The 19,624-nt window shown below is 31.2% G+C and overlaps 1 protein-coding gene across 3 annotated transcripts in view; it reads right to left on the bottom strand.

Moving 5' to 3' along the window:
• Positions 1 to 19,624, bottom strand: part of LOC111636125 (nucleoprotein TPR-like) — a 63,734-nt gene that overhangs the window by 33,528 nt on the left and 10,582 nt on the right. For all 3 annotated transcript variants that reach the window (XM_023381300.1, XM_023381301.1, XM_023381302.1), the window contains exons 2-3: positions 2,315 to 2,376; positions 1,196 to 1,452 (exon numbers count right to left, since the gene is read on the bottom strand). In XM_023381300.1, the coding sequence (XP_023237068.1) occupies positions 1,196 to 1,452; positions 2,315 to 2,376 (319 nt within the window). The remainder of the gene's footprint in view (positions 1 to 1,195; positions 1,453 to 2,314; positions 2,377 to 19,624) is intronic.

Raw genomic sequence — 19,624 nt, 5'->3', positions numbered from 1 at the left:
ATATATTTTCTAAAACAAAGTCTATTGACTGAATAAATTCTGAAATTTTGATTTATTAATTTAATATATGGTATTTGAAGGAAACAATAAGTATCTTTAGTGACTAATAATGAGATTTTTTATCCAAATATGATTGGTGAAAATATACTTATTTAATACTGTACAGTACGTTAGTAATAAGCACATTTTCTCAAAAATCACATTATCTAGCCATAAATACCAATGTAAAAAAATAACATTAAAATTTTGTTTTGCAATATCTAAGCAGACTAGGTATGGGAACTGAATTAATTTTTGATACAGTCTCATCTTTTCTTTCTAAAAAAATTTACATTGTTTGGTGTATAATACCATATAGTTTGGAGCCAATTTATGAAGTTATCTTCTATAAATTCTCCCTTAAACTTTCCAATTTCTTTTCTATAATTTCTCACTGCTTTGGCAATTATGAGTTAATTATAAGTACCTATCCATTTTATATTCATTTGGATAATTTTTTTTCAGAAATATTTTGAAACATGGTAAGAATAGTTATTTAAATTATGAATATATAATTTTTCTAGATTCTACATTTTAGATACAATAATGAAACTTTTGACATTTAATATTGCTTAATAAACTGCTTTCTTCTACTTTATCTGAAGACTAAACACACTTGCTGTTTATGATATTAAACTAAAATTATCCATATCAATAAGTCTAACTTTTTTGACTATCATTCATCTTTTTATCTTATTTTATTTTTTTAACATTTTTGCATTTATTTTTCAAAATAAAATTCACCAATCAATTTCCCTTTTAAATTTACACAAACAATGCATCTATCTCTATGCTTGAAAGAAATGTAAGGAACATTTTTGCCTACTGGAAATAATTTTAGTTTGTTGCATTATACCATTTAAAAAATAAATTTCTAAAGTTAGAAAGTTAAACATAGCATCATAATTATAAGAAAAAGTATAGCATACCATAACAGAGACTCATAAAAAATTACACATATGTAAAAATATTCATAAACATTTAAATAATTTTTTAAATAATTTTTAAATGTAAGTCAATAAGATTAACTGAAGTCTTATACTTATCAAGTAAAAATATGCATCAGAGAATTTTTACATTTTAGCCTTAGCTAGTTGGTATTTAAACATAATTCATTCAAAAGCAATATCTTGAAACTCAATTAAGAGCAACTTACCTTCTTCAGAAACTGAAGCCGTTCCAGAAGCGGCAGTCGCCGTGGTAGGTAATACAGCAGCCATTCTGGTCTGGGAAGGTACGGTGACAGACGTAGACACGGTTCCGATGGCGATTGGTCTGATGCTGGCTGTCGGAGTTGTTCGAGTCATGGTAGTGACAGAATGAGAATGGGGCGAGTGACGTACCGTCGTGACAGACTGTTGGACCAAGGGAGCCAACGGTTTTATATTTGCCGTAAGTGGCTCTGCAGTAATGCTATTTTTAAATTCACAAATGTACTTGTTGAATTTTTTTTATAAATTTTGTAAAATATAATAGTACTGTATACAATCTTATTGCATTACATACATTTGCTATTTTTAAAATTAGATGATTATAAAGCATATTTAAGAAAACAAAAAGAAAAAAAAATTTATGATTAATTGAATGATTAATTTTTGAATGATTAATTTTTTTAATCATTCAAGACAATATTATGAGTTACAGGATTCAGTGATCTTTGTCTCCAGTTTTAATAATAATAATAATCATTTTTAATTTAAAATTTTATTGAAACTGTAATGATACAGTTACTTATTACCCCAAGCAAGCAGTTAACTCATCAGCAATCAACAGTGTTCATATTGATGAGATGTATCAGGAAAACATAATTTAGATTGTTACAAAAATTTATTTTTAATAATAAATATTGACATTAAAAAAATATAATTTGTAAATATATTATTAAATAATGACTAATTAGTAAAAAAAAATGCTTTAAATTTATTTGCATGAAAGTGACAACCTTAGTTGTAACTGATGTCATTTATTCTATGCATGTTTTCATAACTTGCATAGAATAAATAGCATAACTTGTATAATATAATATCAATCAGCTCAACTACTAATTTTTAAATTATTTAACAGTTTTAATAATGATTTTCATAAGTTTTAATTATTTTTTTAAAAGTTAAATTATTAGTGTCAATCAAACTGAACTTCTCAGAAGAATATTTAAGGTGTAAAATGTTATGTGAATTAAAATAATAATAATGCCACAGTTACATTAACAAACACTATATAATGTGAGTTTGGCAGTGAAGCTTTAAATGTCAGAAAAAATAATTTGATTACAAACCTTCCTCTATCAACCGGACCTGCTGATGTAGACGGTTTGGAAACTTGTCTCTGCTGACTTAACTGAAACAACAAAATGAATACTAAATATGAGATATGTAAATAAATTTTAGTCCTTTCAGTTTCAAATCAGAAGTTTATCATTTTCACAATTTCTTTTTTATCTACTAGATTTCTGACCTATAAATGCTCACAAATATTTTACACGTAAAAATATTTTATGAATGAAATATTAAATTTTGTCTTTTTAAAGTTTTTAAAATTTAAATGCTGTATCTTGACACTTTGATAGTCTAAATATTGAGTGAGTTTGTATAGCTATCAGGAAAATAAAAGTTTAGTTATAGTTTAAAAGATGACATTTTTTTCTATTTGTTATAAAAAAAAAGTCATCTTTTAAACAATCTTTTAATAGCTATACAAACTCACTCAATATTTAGGCTATCAAAGTGTCAAGATACAGAATTTAAATTTTAAAAACTTTTATAATAAAAATAAATTATAACACTGAAAAATTAATTAAACTCTTTGTTGTAAATGCTGCTGTACTTGGTTATATATTGCATGACAACTCTTCTCTGTTCATTATTTCAAGTTATAATTGTCATGATTACGGTCAAACATTCCCTTTCTGAGTACAGGAAAAATAAATTCATAAATTGAATATACAGTGTGGTCAGTGTAACTTTTAAAAAAAATCTTTTGAATTATTTAGAGTAGATAAACAAAATTTTACATATCTTTTTATCATCAGCTTCTAATGACCACATCAAATACCATCCTGATCAATTAATCCAGACATAAGTTATGCAAAAATAGTCCTTTCATAGTGGTGCAAAATTATACACAAGAAATGTACAGTAACAATTAGATTACTATGGTAAGAATATACAATTTTTTAATGCATAATGCTGAAGGTAAATGGATACTGCATTTTTCTTTACTTAAAAAGCAAAGTGTAAGTTGCAGCTTAAACTTCAAGCACATTTTTTACTATGCTTCAAGGAAAGGTCCTAACTGACTTTGAAAGAGGTCAAACAACAATACAGATGGTTATCGAAGTAACAAATAAAGTGGAAGGTCTTCTTCACCTTCAATCCTTGACAAAAAAAAAAAAAAAAAAAAATTGACAAGCTGCTAGTAATAGAAATATTACTGCAAACCAAATTCTGCTTCAAAATGGACCATTGGAAAAGTGCTTTGCTCATCTTCTCATCTAAAATATTCAAAAAAGATGCTCAATCCTGTCTGAAAGATCACTATAAGATAGCAAGAATCGCTTGGGCAAAGAAGAGTTGAATAGTTGAGTGACGAGAAATCGTTTTCAGATAGGACAAAAAACATTCAATATGGATGGCCTGGATGGATATCAACATTATTGGCACAACATAAGAAAAGAAGAGCAAGATTATTTCAAGTATATCCAAAGCCTGGGTCAATAATGATTTGGAAAGTTGAAAAAATCTGAAATTGCCTTTCTAAATCAGTGAATGAATGCAACAGCATATCAGAAAGTGCTAGCAGAATATATCCTTTCTGTTGACAATCAGAAGAGCAAAATAGAAATTAAGACATGATGATGCTATATAAGTGATGTTCAAAGTAAACAGTGGTTTGCATCAAACATATGTATAATTGACTGGCCAGCATTCTCTCGACTTGAATCCAATTAAAAATCTATGGAGCATCAAAATGGAAGACAATTCTAAACAGTTGGAGAGTTGAAATTAGCCATCATAAGAGAAGGTAGCTAGGTGGCGTGTGAGTGAACCTGGTCAGTGGTGCTTTGTGCTCTTGCTTGTGTTTTCATGGAAACTATTTTGTGTGGGTAACAATATTGGGTACCATTGAATTCACCTCAGCGAGAGGAAGACACCGGTACCAAAAGTTTAAAGCTGGACCAAACTGTTCAGAAGTTACAACAGATTAAAGATTCAATAAGACTTTCTAACTGTTTAAAATAGAATAATGGTTTTTCTAATGGTCGTGTCTATGGAGTTGCATTAGTTTTTAATGGTTACTCTGTATTTCATGGACTATTAAGTATCTCCTAATTTTATTACATTTAACATTAGAATTGTTAACATTCATATTGCAATGTCCCCATGGAGCTGAGTGGGGAAGAAGTTGTGGAGGATTTGAGAAAGGCATAGTACTTGGTCCTTGAGGGCCTAAAAGGATACTTAAAAAATAATAATAATGAAACCAAAATTGGAATTCGGAAACATACTGAATTCATTACAAGTTGCATTCAAAGGGTGATTGATATATATGAAGATGGCATAAAAATGAACAAATTTAGAGAAATCTCCAATAAATTAGACATAATTATAGAAAATGACAACCAAGCAAAAATTTTAGAAAACCAAACTCGGGTTCTTGAAAAAATAACTAAAATAGAATTAAATAACTCAAAGGCTGCTGGGCAAACCCTACTTTACAGTCAAGTACTTAAAAATAAAATGGGAAGTCAACCGACAAACAAGAAATCCTTACCAGGTTTTTCTGACAATGTATTGTTAATCTATGATAAAAATTAAAATAGCTCCTGCAAAAATATGAAAAAACTAATTAGGGAAGTGTTAAACCAACAGAACTAAAGATAGGTGTCCAAAGAATTAGAAATATCCATAAGGGTGGTATTTCACTTGAGTTACTCAGGGAGGAAAATTTAAAAACCTTAAAAAGAGTGATTAATGAAAAAATCCCACAATTCTCGACAGTGCTACCAAAAAAGAAACTTCCACTAATATTATTAAAATCTGTCCCAAATCAGCAGAATAAAGATGATATTTATAAATGACATCCACAGACAGAATGATTGCATTAATCAATTATATATCCTTGAAGACCTAAAAAGAAAACTAATCTTAAAATTCCCAGTGGGAACAAGGGATAGAGAATTCACCAACTGGGTTTTGCAGGCATCCCCACACATACAAAATCTATTAATAAAAGAGGAAAAGATTAATACACAATGGTCGAGGTGCAGAGTCACTGACTTCTTCCCAATGACTCAATGTTTCAGGTGCCTTAGATTTGAATACGTGGCTAAAGATTGTAAAGAAGACCACGAAACATGCACTCACTGCACTGGGACACATAGCTACAAAGAATGTAAAAATAATAATAAAAAAAAAACTATTATTTGTAAAAATTGTGTGGCAGAAAGACTTACAAATACTAGTCACAATGCAATAGACCACATATGCCCCATTTATCAGAAAATTAAAAATATAATCATTGCAAAAACAGTCTATGGAATAAAAAATTAAAGATAAAAAAAAAACCTCAGCAGAAGAAGAGATGCCATCTTGCTGCTTTCAACAAAACTTCAAACCTACGATGTAGTCCTTGTACAAGAACCACATTGTATTAACAAAAAACCTGCTTGTTTACCCACTAAATAAATAAATAAAGACAAGAACTTATACTGGAATGAATAATATAAATAAAATAAAATAAACCTTTAATAGTTAAAGGTTTATTTTATTTTATTTACCCACTAAAAGTATAATACTTCAGGGAACTAATGAATATACATGGAGCATTATTATTCTGGAAAATAAGAACATACCTATTTTATTTCACAAAAATCACAGCAACCAATATATTACCTGCTGTGAAATTTAAGGACAGGGCTCTAAACTGCTCATAATTAACATATATTGTCCTGAAGTAATCTACCTTCAAGATATATTAGAAGAAATCAATAAGATAATAAATGTTGTCCCCAACAAAAACATTATTATTGCCGGGGATATTAACTTGAACTCTCAAACTTGGGGAGGTGACAAACTCGACAAAAGAGGGGGAACTTTTGAACAGTTTTGCAGTTCTAAAAACATTTTCATTTTGAACAACTATTACTCACCTCCAACTTTTGAATCAAGCAGAGGAAAAAGTTGGATAGACATCTCAACCAGCTCCTCTAACATTTACAAATACATACACAACTGGAAGGTTGAAGATGACACTACATTAAGTGACCATAAGTACATATCTTTTGAAATCAGCATCCCTAATCTCAACATTCTAGAGGAACCAAGATATTGCACTGCCCAGGCAGACTGGGAAAGATGGAGAACATATCTTATTGATAAAATTGACATAACTCCCTCACACTCAAGGGAAGAGGCTAAGAGAAAGATTGAACAAAATCTCAAAATTATTAAGGATGCATGTGAGTGAGATCACTATACCGAAATACAGAGCCAAGAATAAACCGATCTCCTAGTAGAACAATACTCTGTCTAAACTAACGCTCAGAAATAACATCCTCAGAAAAAAAGTATCAAAGAACTAAAGAAAACACACAAAGGTTAATCTACAAGCAACAATACTTACAGCTACAAAAAGAATACAAAAACCACATAAAAGATTCTAAATTGAAATCCTGGAGAAAATACTGCACTAGAACTAGCAAAGACCCTTGGGGTTTCTTACCAAGTTGAGCTGTAACAGATTAAGAAAATCAGAGGCCATGACCACCACAGAAACTACAGAAGGAAATACAAACGATCTGGAAACTATCATCAAAGCTATATTTCAAAAAATATGTGTAGAAGACAACAAAAACAAAGATCTCGACATTCATAATGAAATCAGAAACAAGATAAACGTAGATATTAATAACTCCGACACACCCCCTTTCATGCATGAAGAAGTTGGCAAAGTAATCACTAACTTAAATAACAGAAAGACCCCCAAAGATCATCAAACAAATTTGGAACATAAATCTGACACGTCTTCTTTACCTCTTCAATACTTGCCTACATTTCAACATCTTCCCCAGACTGGAAAAGATCCAAGTTGATACTTGTCCCTAAAGTAAATAAACTTGGAGATTACAGACTGATTTCCCTGTTACTTGCACTAGGGAAGTAATGGAAAAACTGCTTACAAACAGATGCTCTCGGCACCTTGAGTCAAATAAACTACTGAGTGACAATCAGTATGCTTTTAGAAAGCAAAGGTCAATCGTTCATGCTATCACTATGTCAGTCAACAACATCAAAGCACTACTTGAGAGAAATAAATATGTTTTGGGACTTAGCATAGACATTCAGAAGGCATTCGACAGTGCATGGTGGCCAATGATTCTTTATAGACTCAAACAACTACAATGCCCCACAAACAACTGATGAAACAATACCTTCACGAGAGAACTATTGCCATCAAAACAGGGAATATTACTTCTGAGAATGAGTATAATGGGGGCTGTCCAAAGGGCTCGGCCTGTCAGCCGCTTCTATGATGCATCCTTTTCAATGATTTTTTGACCCAGGACTTCGGACAAGATAAAATTATTGCATATGTGGATGACGCACTCATGCTGTTGATGGGTAACTCTAGAGCAGAACTTGAAAGAAAAAGAAAGCAGGCTATGTCAAAAATAAGTGATTGGGGAGGGAAAAACAGGCTGATAAACAATCTAGGAAAAACGACAGGAATAGTCTGGAACAAGCCAGGTACTCAAAACTTGTACAAGGGACTACCGACAATTCACATGGGGTCAGAAAGTATAAAAATAGAGAAAAACATTAAATATTTAGGTATTACACTTCACTTTAACCGCTTGATCCCCGATCAATTTTTAATTACATTATAATTAAACGTAAAAAATACTTAAAACTGTAAAAAACGAAAAGAAATGCGTTAATTTTGTTGTCTCGCCTTTCTGCGAAATTTGACGCTGATGAGTAATTGCCTTTACAGCTGGATGACCTTGAGAACAGCTGGTGTTGGATTTTCTGGAATATTCTCATAAAATTTCTGGGAGGATAAGGGTTTAAAGTAGGGTGGATACTAGCTGGCCGTATATTTTTAAATATTTTTNGTGATAATGCTTGAGCACATGTTGCACAACTTATGGTCATGTTGTTCTGTCAATAGGCCTGGAAATACAGTACTCTACCATCCACTGTATGTTCCAGAAGTAAATCCTTGTGACTTTGACTTGATTCTTAACATGAAGGAATCACTGCACAGAAGGCAGTTCAGAACTACTCCAGATATTCTTTAGGCAGTAGAATGTTCTATTTGAGTAATCAATCAAATAGGCTCTGCCAATGGCATCCTACAACTTCCACATTACTGTCAATGGGTCTTACACATTGCCAGTGACTGCATTGAAAGACTGTAAAAATCTGAAACATGTATGGGTTTTTTTGTATTTGTAATTGCAGAGTTGCCAGTACTAAAATTCCGACCTTCATACATAAAGAAATAAAGTAGCCAACTTATTGAAAAAATGTGCTAACAGTTGTAGCAAAACTTAGATAAATACCATTAATCTGTATATATTAGCACTATAAAAAAAAGGCGTGATTAATTAGTATGAATATATAACATTACATAGTTATGATGTACTATGATTAAGTAAGATAATTGACATATATTAGTATACAGGTAATAGTATACGCACTTAAATGCTTTAGAAATATGTTTTGAATTTTTATCTAAAATGCTGAAAGAGTGATTAAACCCTTTGTTTAAAATTTCAGAAGTAAGGAAATATATTTTGATCAGATTTAATATATTAAGTAATGTCATTAAGTAACAAATTAATTTTCTTCACTTTTAATCTTGTATTAATGATTTTTATAATTTTTGGTTAAATTATACTTAAAACAAGTAATATATATAATAATTTAATTTTTTCAATATGATATTAAATATATGCAGGGGCTGTCAGATAGACTGTAGCCAGATTATGTTATAACTCATCATCTGTGTTATTGTCTAGATTGACATGGTCTTTCTTAAAGTAATCATCATTAACTAAAATACACTTGTTCCATCTTTTCTGCCACTCTTCAAATAGTGAGAGAAGCCATCTTTAGATTCGTCAAAACCATGTTTATCTTTTGACAACAGCTTTTGTGGTTAGAAAACACTGTCCACATAATGGTTTCTTCAATGATGGAAATATGAACAAGTCAAGTTGGTGTGTAGCAGATGTGGAAGACAAGTCATGTTAATTTTTGTATCCATGTTAATTGAGTATAAATGTGGCCCTGCCTGCCATTGACAAATAGTCAATGGCAGGCAGGGCCACATTGATACTCTACTATGATAATGTTTGTCCTCATCTAGTTTTATGCAAGTGTGGTCAGTCCCTATGGATGTGCTGGTTCAATTTCTTGATGATAGTCATATAATGGTGCCAGTGACAGTTGTTTGTAGTGGTATAACATGCTGGTACAAATACTGTGACAATCAAAAATGTGATGATCATGGTTTTGCCAGCAGATGGGACAAGTCTGGCCTTTTTGGGAGTTGAGGATGATGGTGATTTCCACATGGAATTTTGTTGCTTTGATTCTGGATCATAATGGTGAATCCATGATTTATCACCCTTCCTGGAAGTCTTTAAACCATCGAAATGCGAAAGATTGGGGCATAACTTCTTCTCCATATGCCTCCAACAATATTTCATAGGTTTCAGTGGTCATTTACTTAAGTTGAACACAGAATTTAGCAAAGCATATTGCTCATCTCATTGCCATCTTGTTGCTGATAGGCAAAAATGGAAATTGCATAATTTAATGTCATTACTCTGTAACTAATCAATACAGATATTTTGAACTTTGCACACTTGCTGTCAAAAGACTGTTTTAAATCTGCTATTTTGATATGATAAACTATGATTTTGACATAGTTTGTACTGTTTTCAAGATATGGTGTGTGTGTCTTTATCTGACAGCTCTTGTATATATAGATTTCTTTTAACTATTAAATTTGGCATGAAAAATCTTCTTAATGAGATAAAACATATAGAATTGATTTCATTTACTTACAAATTATTATTATTTTCATTATTAAATTTAAAGTTAAAAAATAATGCTTGCAGAATAAATAAAAATTTCAATTATAAATTGTTAATTTCCATTTTAAATTAACATATAATTTGAATTTTTGTTTATTATATTGAATATTGATTTGAATAATTAACAGTAAAGATTGAAATTTTTATATAATATACATGTATAAAAACATTTTACACACATTAATTGATGTATGTAATTTTATAAATTTTATAGCAAAAGATCAAATTTCATTACCAGGCTAAATGTTGAAAGGAGGCAAGCCTTACTTACTAGACTTACATATTTAGCAGAGGTAAGTTGTTAATAATTTAATAAAGCAATGTGGTAAGGGTATATTCAAATTTTTAAAATTTTAATTAATACTGTAAAAGGGAGTGAATTATTAAATCATATTCAATTGTATTGTATTTTATACAGTAAAATTTCATTTTAACAGATTGCTTGGGCTGCCGAAAATCATCCTTGGTTTTGAGAATCTGTTATATCACAAACAATGGACTTCCTGCACATCCAGGAAGATAATAGTTATTTAACCTGCTACATAAAAGAAATACTAGTACTTGAAAACATTCGGTCTCTTGAGATCTCTATTCTATAGAAACATGATGTTATGAGATCGTATATTATGTCGTGCATATGACAAAGATGTTGGAAACTGTATATACTGTAAGCACAGAAAAAGAGGCAAATTACACATGCTTGTTAGCATTTTTGCTTGACTTCATGATTTTTTAAAATAAAAATCGTCCATCTTGGTTTGTTTTGATGGAGCTTTTCTGCTTCTTGAATACAATAACTGCTCAATATTAGCAATGTCATGTACAGTCTATTTGTTTATGGAAGGTCTTCATGACTTAGAGACTCAATGGCATCATTAAATTTTGGCACTACACTTGGATCAGCGTCAGAATGTTCACTAGATGATTTCTCCTCTATTGTATGAGCCTGCTAACTCTCTTCATACAATTCTTCAACTGTACATATCCCAGATCTAACAAGTGCATCATCAAACTCTACAAATTCCTGAAAACATCTAAATATTAACTAAACATTGAAAAAGTGCAAAGTTTACAATAGACGAGGCTAGAAAAAGTCTGTTATTCCAAGTTTCAGTTTGCTAAAAGGAGGTAAAATTACATTAATTTGCAAGACTTGGAAAGAAAATTGTTATTCCATGATCAATTAAAATGAGATTCTACTGTATTATATATAGTGGATTCTCAATCTGTCGTTTTTGGCAGGACTTGGGAAAAACACCACTGATGTGGGAAAATGATCGATATGGGAAATTTATGATGTTGATGTTTTTATTGCTTATCTTATGTGAAATGTGTATTTTTCAGTGATAGGCTTATATGATGGCTTTATGTAATACTAAATGGTGTGGAACATGCACACTGATGTTCGTTTATTCTGAATTTTAAAAAATTCTTAAGAATAATGAAATTTGTTCTATATTCTTTTGGTAAGAATACTTAATGTATTGACTCTTTTATTGCACTTGAAGATGATACCGTGAAAGTGTTTAAAATGTTAGTGAAATTATAAATTTATGTCACTTACGATGTGTTGATTCTCTTGTGGAAAAGAGTTCTGACTTTTCTCATTGTCCAGACAGGATCTCCCCTACCTCAAGAAAATACAGAGTTGCCAACCTTGAGAGAAAATTATCATATCTGCTCCTTGAAATTATCGTATTTCACTTTAAATTATCAAACATCCATCTCAATCTTTATACTTACTCCCTTTATCCATAGAAATATTAACAAGGTTCACCCTATGTCAGAATCTCATAAACTTTTTATCTTTGATCCCTTCTTTACAAGAAAAAAATTTTAGACCCCATTTTACAATGACATTTTCACAACTCTCCCTTACAATATATGATACAAAACAAACCTTTGAATAGGCATAAGCTAAAAATGCATGTTTTTTCATGCAATATCAACACACCAAACATTAACAAATATGTAACACATTCCTTCATATTCTATACTTATTTCATATGCAGACACCTTAGTTTTTCCAAGCTTTTGAAATGTCTAAAATTTTTAGTCCACTCCTCAATGTCTTATGTCAAAAAAGTTTCAGTTCTAGACAGTTCACTAAATGGAAACTGCTTTATAGGTACTACATAAATAATTTTATTACATTTTGTACAAGTATAAGCATAATGGCATTTCAACAGAACATTTATTTTCACAAATTTTCTTTTCATATCAATCTGAGCATTTTATCAGTAGGTCTAAAAGTATAGCAGTTAACGGTCTGGAAAAGTATGACAAAAGTGTGTCTTATAGACAAGAATATAGAGCAGTAGCCAATCTATAAACTTCCAAAAATTTAGTAGCCCTCTGGTGGCTAAAAAAACAAAAATGTCAATGAAAAAGCAATATTTATAAAATGGCACAGTTATGAAATTATCGTACAAAAAACTCTATTATCATACAGATGACAACCTGAGACAACGTGCTAATTTTTACACATGTTGCCAGGCTTTAAGAGGCAATTTCACCAATAAAGGACAATGTTTAGTAAAGCAGGAGACAAAAAGTAGCCAAAAATCACAATAAAAACTGGCTAGCTGTAGTTAAGGGTTTAAGTATTAAATGTGATGTGCTTTTATTTTTAGCATCCTCTATTGTGAGTAAAATGATTGATGTGAAATAACATTTTTCTTTCAGTTAAAATACAGAGCAAACATTGTGAGAACAAAGAATACTAAAAAATTAACATTATATGTATGGGTCTTTATTTGGGACAGATGCAGGAAAACAATAGATTGAGAATTCACTGTATTTATATTTTAATGCTAAAATATAAAACTTGTTTGTATTCAAATTTAAATTTTTACAATATATTTATTTTTGATTACAAAATTCTAATCAAGACAAATGACAATATTTATATATTTTAACTACTCATAGTACTGTGAGAGCCAAACTTAGTGGAATTATTTTGTTTAAATATATTTTTTGTTGAGAGAAAAAATTAAAGAGAGAAAACAAAAACCTACATTTTTAAAGAAAATTAAATTGTTTTCCCACGGACTTATTTCCTGGTTGAAGATGATACATCAAGTGTGTCACCCGGAATCCGTGACAGAACATTCAACTATTGGATGGTGATAGAAAAATTCATAATAAGGCCATGGGAAAAACCAATGCAGATCCCTAATAAAAAGAAAGGGGTCGATGAGTTGGACAGAGTCTTCGAGTTATCATTGAACTGTGCGTATGTTGGCTACTGCTTGCTATTCGTCACTGCCCTAACTGTTCCTGATCGCTGCCAGTCCGAAGATTTGTCGCTATTCCAAGGGAACTTGTTGCCACTCCAAATAGTGTGAAAACATCAAATATCGTTCTACAATTTCTACAGGTATTTATCCTTGTGCAAACTTAATGTGAATTCTCTCTCTCATTATCGGGGTCGTAGTAGTTATGCCCTATGTTATATTATCATTAGCATTAGCTAAGCATCTACAGGTATAGGACAAAATAATAGGAACACCTGTGAAAGAATGCAAAATTAGTAGGGAGTTGGGCCACCATTGGCCTGAATTACAGCTTCTATCTGACGTGGTATTGAGAAATAAAGGTCGTGCCAAAAGTCTAAGGGAATTCGCAGCCATTTCAACTGCAGAGTGGTCTTGAGTTCAGGTAGTGTGCGTGAAGGAAGAAACCGAGCATGGACTTTGTTCTCTAAAAAAATCCCACACAGGATCAATGACATTAAAATCAGGGAACTGAGGACACCACGTGAGATGTTCCACTTTATCATTATGCTCATCCAACCATGTTTGAACATAGAGAGTCGTGTGTACAGAGGCATTATCATCTCGGAATAGAGGACATTCTTCAGGAAACAGAGTATGAAGCATAGGGTGTAAATGATCTGCGAGAATACTGCGATAATGCTCGTCTCTGATCTTCTCCCTCAGGACTACGAGTGGCCCAAGCCACGCCAAGATATCTCTCCCCACAACATCATAGAGCCTCTCCAGGCTTCATTGTAGGAACCAGACAGTCAACATGAAATGCCTCTGCTGGTGTTCGCCAGATGAACACACGTCCGGTGGTCTGAAATAATGTAAATGATGACTTGTCAGACCAGGTAACCTGTTCCAATTGCTATTGTGTCCAGTTTCAGTGGTCTCGGTACCACTGTTGTCGCTTCATAGCATTCTGTGGCGACACTAATGGCTTTGGGATGGCTACTCAGCCATGAATGCTCGCAGCATGCAGCTCCCGTTGAATAGTTTTGGTGGATACAGAGTTCTGGAGATGGGAGTTTATCTTGGAGGTTATCTGCGGCAGTGTAGTCTTACGTTTTCGGGCATACCCTCTTCAACATTCATCTATCCCAGTCGGTCAACTTCGACTTTCACCCACTGTTCTGTTTCGCAGAGGACACCTTTCCAAGTTTCGTGTAGGCTGTCATAACCCTTGACACAATGGACTTCAAAACACCCATAAGGTTGGCTGTTCTAGAATTGGATGCTCCAGCGAGGCAAGCTTCAATAATCATGCCTCTTTGCACGTTGGACATAATGGCGCTTTGCCGGGAACAGAATTTTCTCATGCAACTGTCACACTGCCAAATGCTTGAGTGATACCTTCCCTTTCACCAGCACTGAATGGCAGACTGTTGCGACACGTGGCAGGGCTTATTGGACAGTCAAAGTACAACACATTTTGAAAGGGGTTTTCCTATTATTTTGTCCTATACCTGTAGATACAGCTTGTAAATAGTCAATATCAATTAATAAATGGGTATTTTTATTATATGATAACTTATGGAGTGTATTTCCTCTGGTTCTCTCATTCCTCCTCCATTCCGGATCCAAAAGTCTGCACACATGACCATTCAAAATAACAAGATAAATGGCCAATCCAGTTTCTGTGTCTGTCCGTAAAGACACAGCAGTGTCATCCTGACAAGGCATCAAAGAGATGCCGACCCTGCGGTCACAGTACTACAAAATTAGGTAGAACTAAAGACAAAATACAGAAAACTCATATTTAACATTTTTATACAAAATAATTGTTTATAATAGTGTCAAAGACATGTTAAAACTTTCAGTGTTTAATCCCAAATTAACTTAAAATATGGAGTAATTATTAAAAGATTACTTTAAGAACAATTCTAATGAAATCAGAATATTCCCCAAAGAACATTTCACTAATGTTTCATAAACATAATGTATATACTATATATCCGTCGAATGACTGGCATGCCAGTTAAACTGCCATTAAAATATAAAATTAATCAAAACTAGTTGTTAATTAAATGTTAAAGAAAACATTCTTCCCAGTACAATAAAATAACAACATTGTAATTTGACCAACTTAAAATCAAGAAGAGAGTTTTCATTTACAAGACAATAAAACAATTAACAACTTATTAACATTAGTAGAAATAACACCTTTCTCTCAAATTTCACACAAAGCAGATATTAATGGATGTAAGCTGAGATAATTTACAGTGAGTTTCTTAAATTTAACATGTTTATTTTTGTGTTTTTGAATCAAATAACAATAAAATATGCACAAAAAATGCACTTTCGGAATTCCAAGAGTATTTTACATCTTTAGAAAGAAGAAAAAATTAAACATATAATTGTAGCTTTTGATATAATGCTGACAGTTTCAGTTTTAAAATAAAAACTTGTTTGTTTTTATGTGACTTAACTCATTTGTTTTTTTAATGAGCCCTCTAGAGAAGGATGTATAACCTCACTTAAACCAGCATGCAGGCATTTCCCTGGAGTAAACCAGTATGCCGGCTTTTACCATATGGAAATATCTAATTTCATGGTCTACTCCAGAGAAACCAGCACACTGATCATTCCACAAAAATACAGTACATTTACTGTACTTTGGAATTCAATTATATTAATGAACTTTCATATATTTATTGTCTTCACATTTTTATCACTAATTTGTAATACATTAGAAGGCATTTAAAATGCTTTATTATTTTGAAAAAATATGTATAAGATAATTATCTAGTACATCTGATGTTAATAAATAAATAAAATACCACCACATAATCTAATACAACTGTATCTGTTATAAATGATATGTTAAGAAATAAAATTAATTCAGTTTATTAAATTTTTCAATTAATAAATGCAAAAGAGATTGATTTGTTAGACTTAGAAAATGATTCATTAAATTTTATAAAATTTGAATTAAATATCTCAACTGAATATGTATTTTAAAAAATTGCAGTAACAATTTGATCACTGTTTTAAATTTTAGATAAATAAAATTATTTATTACTTGTGGATCTAGAATTCTAGATGATGCATTAAATTGCTTTATAACTAATAATTTTCTAATATGTTTGATTAATACTAATGCTTAAAAAAGTCACAATAATTGACAATAATCCAAGTGTTCTAATATTTTACTTTCTGCTATTGTTATTAATTATGACAGTGTCAATCAATCAAAACAATAAACTTACCTAATGATGAAATCTTTATTTTAATTTCTTCATTCTCCTTCAGCAGATTTTCTTTTTCTTTAATAAGAACATCTTTTTGTTCTATTAAAAAATAATTTTATTATTTGAAATATTTAATTATATTGTATTATTGCATACAATTACATTTATTCATTTGATACTAACTTTAAGTTAGTTACAGAGCTTTTTTGATTATCCAAGAAATCCCTAATATTAAAATTTTCCTAGACCAGTGTTTTTCAACCTGTGGGTTGCGACCCCCAGGGGGTCACAAAGCCTTACACGGAGAGTCGCAGGTAAAAGAAAAAGACAAGTGTTTATAGGTAGTGTTGCCACTTTTTCAAACTCGCTGACCCGGATGGCAGGTGAGGTTTGTTCGAACAGAAGTTCCTGACGTATGCGCAATGTCATTTTGCAATGCGAATAATGTGCAGTGCATGCCATTTCTAAATCAGTTACAGTTAGGGACTAGGGAGACTTGGGTAGGACTAATGTAAGTAGCCTAAATTAAGAAAAACAACTACAGATGACTTAGCTCTATTGGACATTGGAGATGTGTGCATATCGTACAAGCAAGAAAAAAAAAAGGTGACAGGTTGCACATGATGCTCCTGGACAAAATAAATAGTTCACCCGGTCAGTGGGTCAATTCCCGGACAGTCCGGGTAAAACTTGTACAGGTGGTAACACTATTTGTAGGTCCTACACTACAATAGGAAAAAAACTACAATTTCAGTGAGAAGGCTGTACCTGTTTATTTTACAGTACAATTGGTTTTTTTATCGATATTTAGGTCTCAACAGAAAGAAAATTAAATACGTAGTTTTTAAAATCACTGATATAGTTTTAATATGGCACCGGGGGATCGCCAGAAATTTTTAACTTGTAAAGGGGTCGCATATTCAAGAAGGTTAAAAAAACACTGTCCTAGACCAACTAAACTGACTGAAACAAATGATGAAATGTTAATACTACAGTGACAATGCATAGTCTCAACTAGGAAAATTTGAAAATTTCTCATGTTTCCATAAAATTCTAAATAAATTTTGCAAAGGATTTGTGACTTTAGTTTCTGAATACTTACATGCTAGATATTAAATTTTAAAGCCGTAATTCATAACATAAAACACATGACAAAATATAAAGATTACCACAAAGTTGATTAATTCTTTGTTTTGCCTGTTGCATGACTTTACGTGCACGGTCTTCTTTTTGTAGAAGTTCATTCCTTTCTTCTTCATCTTTAGTCATTTTGGTTACAGTCTGCAAAATTAATTAATAAAATTCTTTTATAAATTTAAACTATAAAATAATTTAGCTTTCTAAAGTAATTTTCCATTAATGTCTAATTATTATGGTACTATTTATAATTAAAATTATTTGAAACAAAAAAAAACTAGTTTAAATTTTAATTTTCTGGAAAACGGACCTCAAATTCATTTGTACATAAATTATTGTTCGAAGTTAATTCTTACATAAATTCATTATCAAGACCCAAATATTAATTTAAAAATGATTGAAATAAACTGCTTAAGTAATTTTAAAGTTATATAAAATAGAAGTTTCAAGTATATTAAATATTTTTCTGAACTCTCTCTGGCTGATTTGACTGAAAGTTATTTAGAGTGAAGGCAATAATTACAAAATCTCCTCATTATAACATGCCTGTTGGGAGACAAGCCAATTGGGCAATACATCATTTGATCTATCTGCCAAAAATAGACAAAACTGATGGATAATTACATTGATATATCGTCAATGTATCTATCCATCAGTTTTACCTATTTCTGAAATTCATGTTGGCTTGCTTTTTTTGGTGACCATATTTCATAAAATGGTATTTTCCAGGTCAATGATTGAAATAAAGTAATATTTCTATGCCAACAGAAATTCAATTGCAACTGACTTTTTAAAAATTATTGGCTAAAACACTTTTTTTTTAATCTTCCAAATATAAATGATATATCTGAATAAGTGATACAACAAGAGACTACTGTAGTAAATTCAGAACCAAAATATAGTCTGTAAATACCATACTTAAATCCATGTTGCTTATAAATCTGATATGATTTTGACAACTATAATAATTATCATTTTTGAATGATATTCTATAAAATTACAGGGTGTTTATAAATGAATGGTACAGTTTTAAAAATTAATAATAAATCTATTTATTACCTTAATCTTGAGCACTGTACAGGGACAGGGGCATTGACAGTACATAAACTTGACCAAGTTTATGTACTGTCAATGCCCCTGTCCCTTGAGGAACTGTGTGCACTGCATGCACTGCAGACCATCACAGAGGACATGCTACACCACATATGAAAAGAATTTGATTACCATGTAGACATATGTTGTGTGACCATGGGTGCACATATTGAAGGACTGTGATTAATGCATAAAAAACTTGGACAGTTGCTGCTGCTTATGCTGTAAGGTTTGCCCATATAAGGTAATAAATAGATTTATTATTAATTTTTAAAACTGCACCATTTATTTATAGATACCCTGTATTATACTACAGAAATATGCAATATGTTTTAAATATTATAATCAATATCATAAAATCTTGGTTTATTTTATAGCTATTCTGCTCTAATGAAATATGTGATGTATATCTTTCAATCATATTTACAGAAATAATTATATTAAATTATTCATAAAGTTTAATTTCAAAATAATAAATTAATGTCATAGTATGAGATTTAGTATTATTAGTAGTTTAGAGTGATAGCAAATCATGTTAATTTAATGATAAAAATTATCTTATGAGATATATCTTAAGATAGTATTCATGATGTAATAATAAAGATACAACAATCACAAATGACACATGCAGAAAATGTCACATCATGCCAGAAACTATACAACACATCACTTCTGGTTGCAAGCTGTTGGCACAGACAGATTATTTACGCATACATAATCAAGTAGCAAATATAATACACCGAGAGCTTGCAAACAAACACAAATTAGTAGACATTCGCAAACCACACTACAAACAG

The sequence above is a fragment of the Centruroides sculpturatus genome, unplaced genomic scaffold, assembly GCF_000671375.1.
Source record: "Centruroides sculpturatus isolate CEXI.00-Female unplaced genomic scaffold, Cexi_2.0 scaffold991, whole genome shotgun sequence".
NCBI classification, from domain to species: Eukaryota; Metazoa; Arthropoda; class Arachnida; order Scorpiones; family Buthidae; genus Centruroides; species Centruroides sculpturatus.
This window is presented reverse-complemented; position numbering and strand designations above follow the sequence as displayed.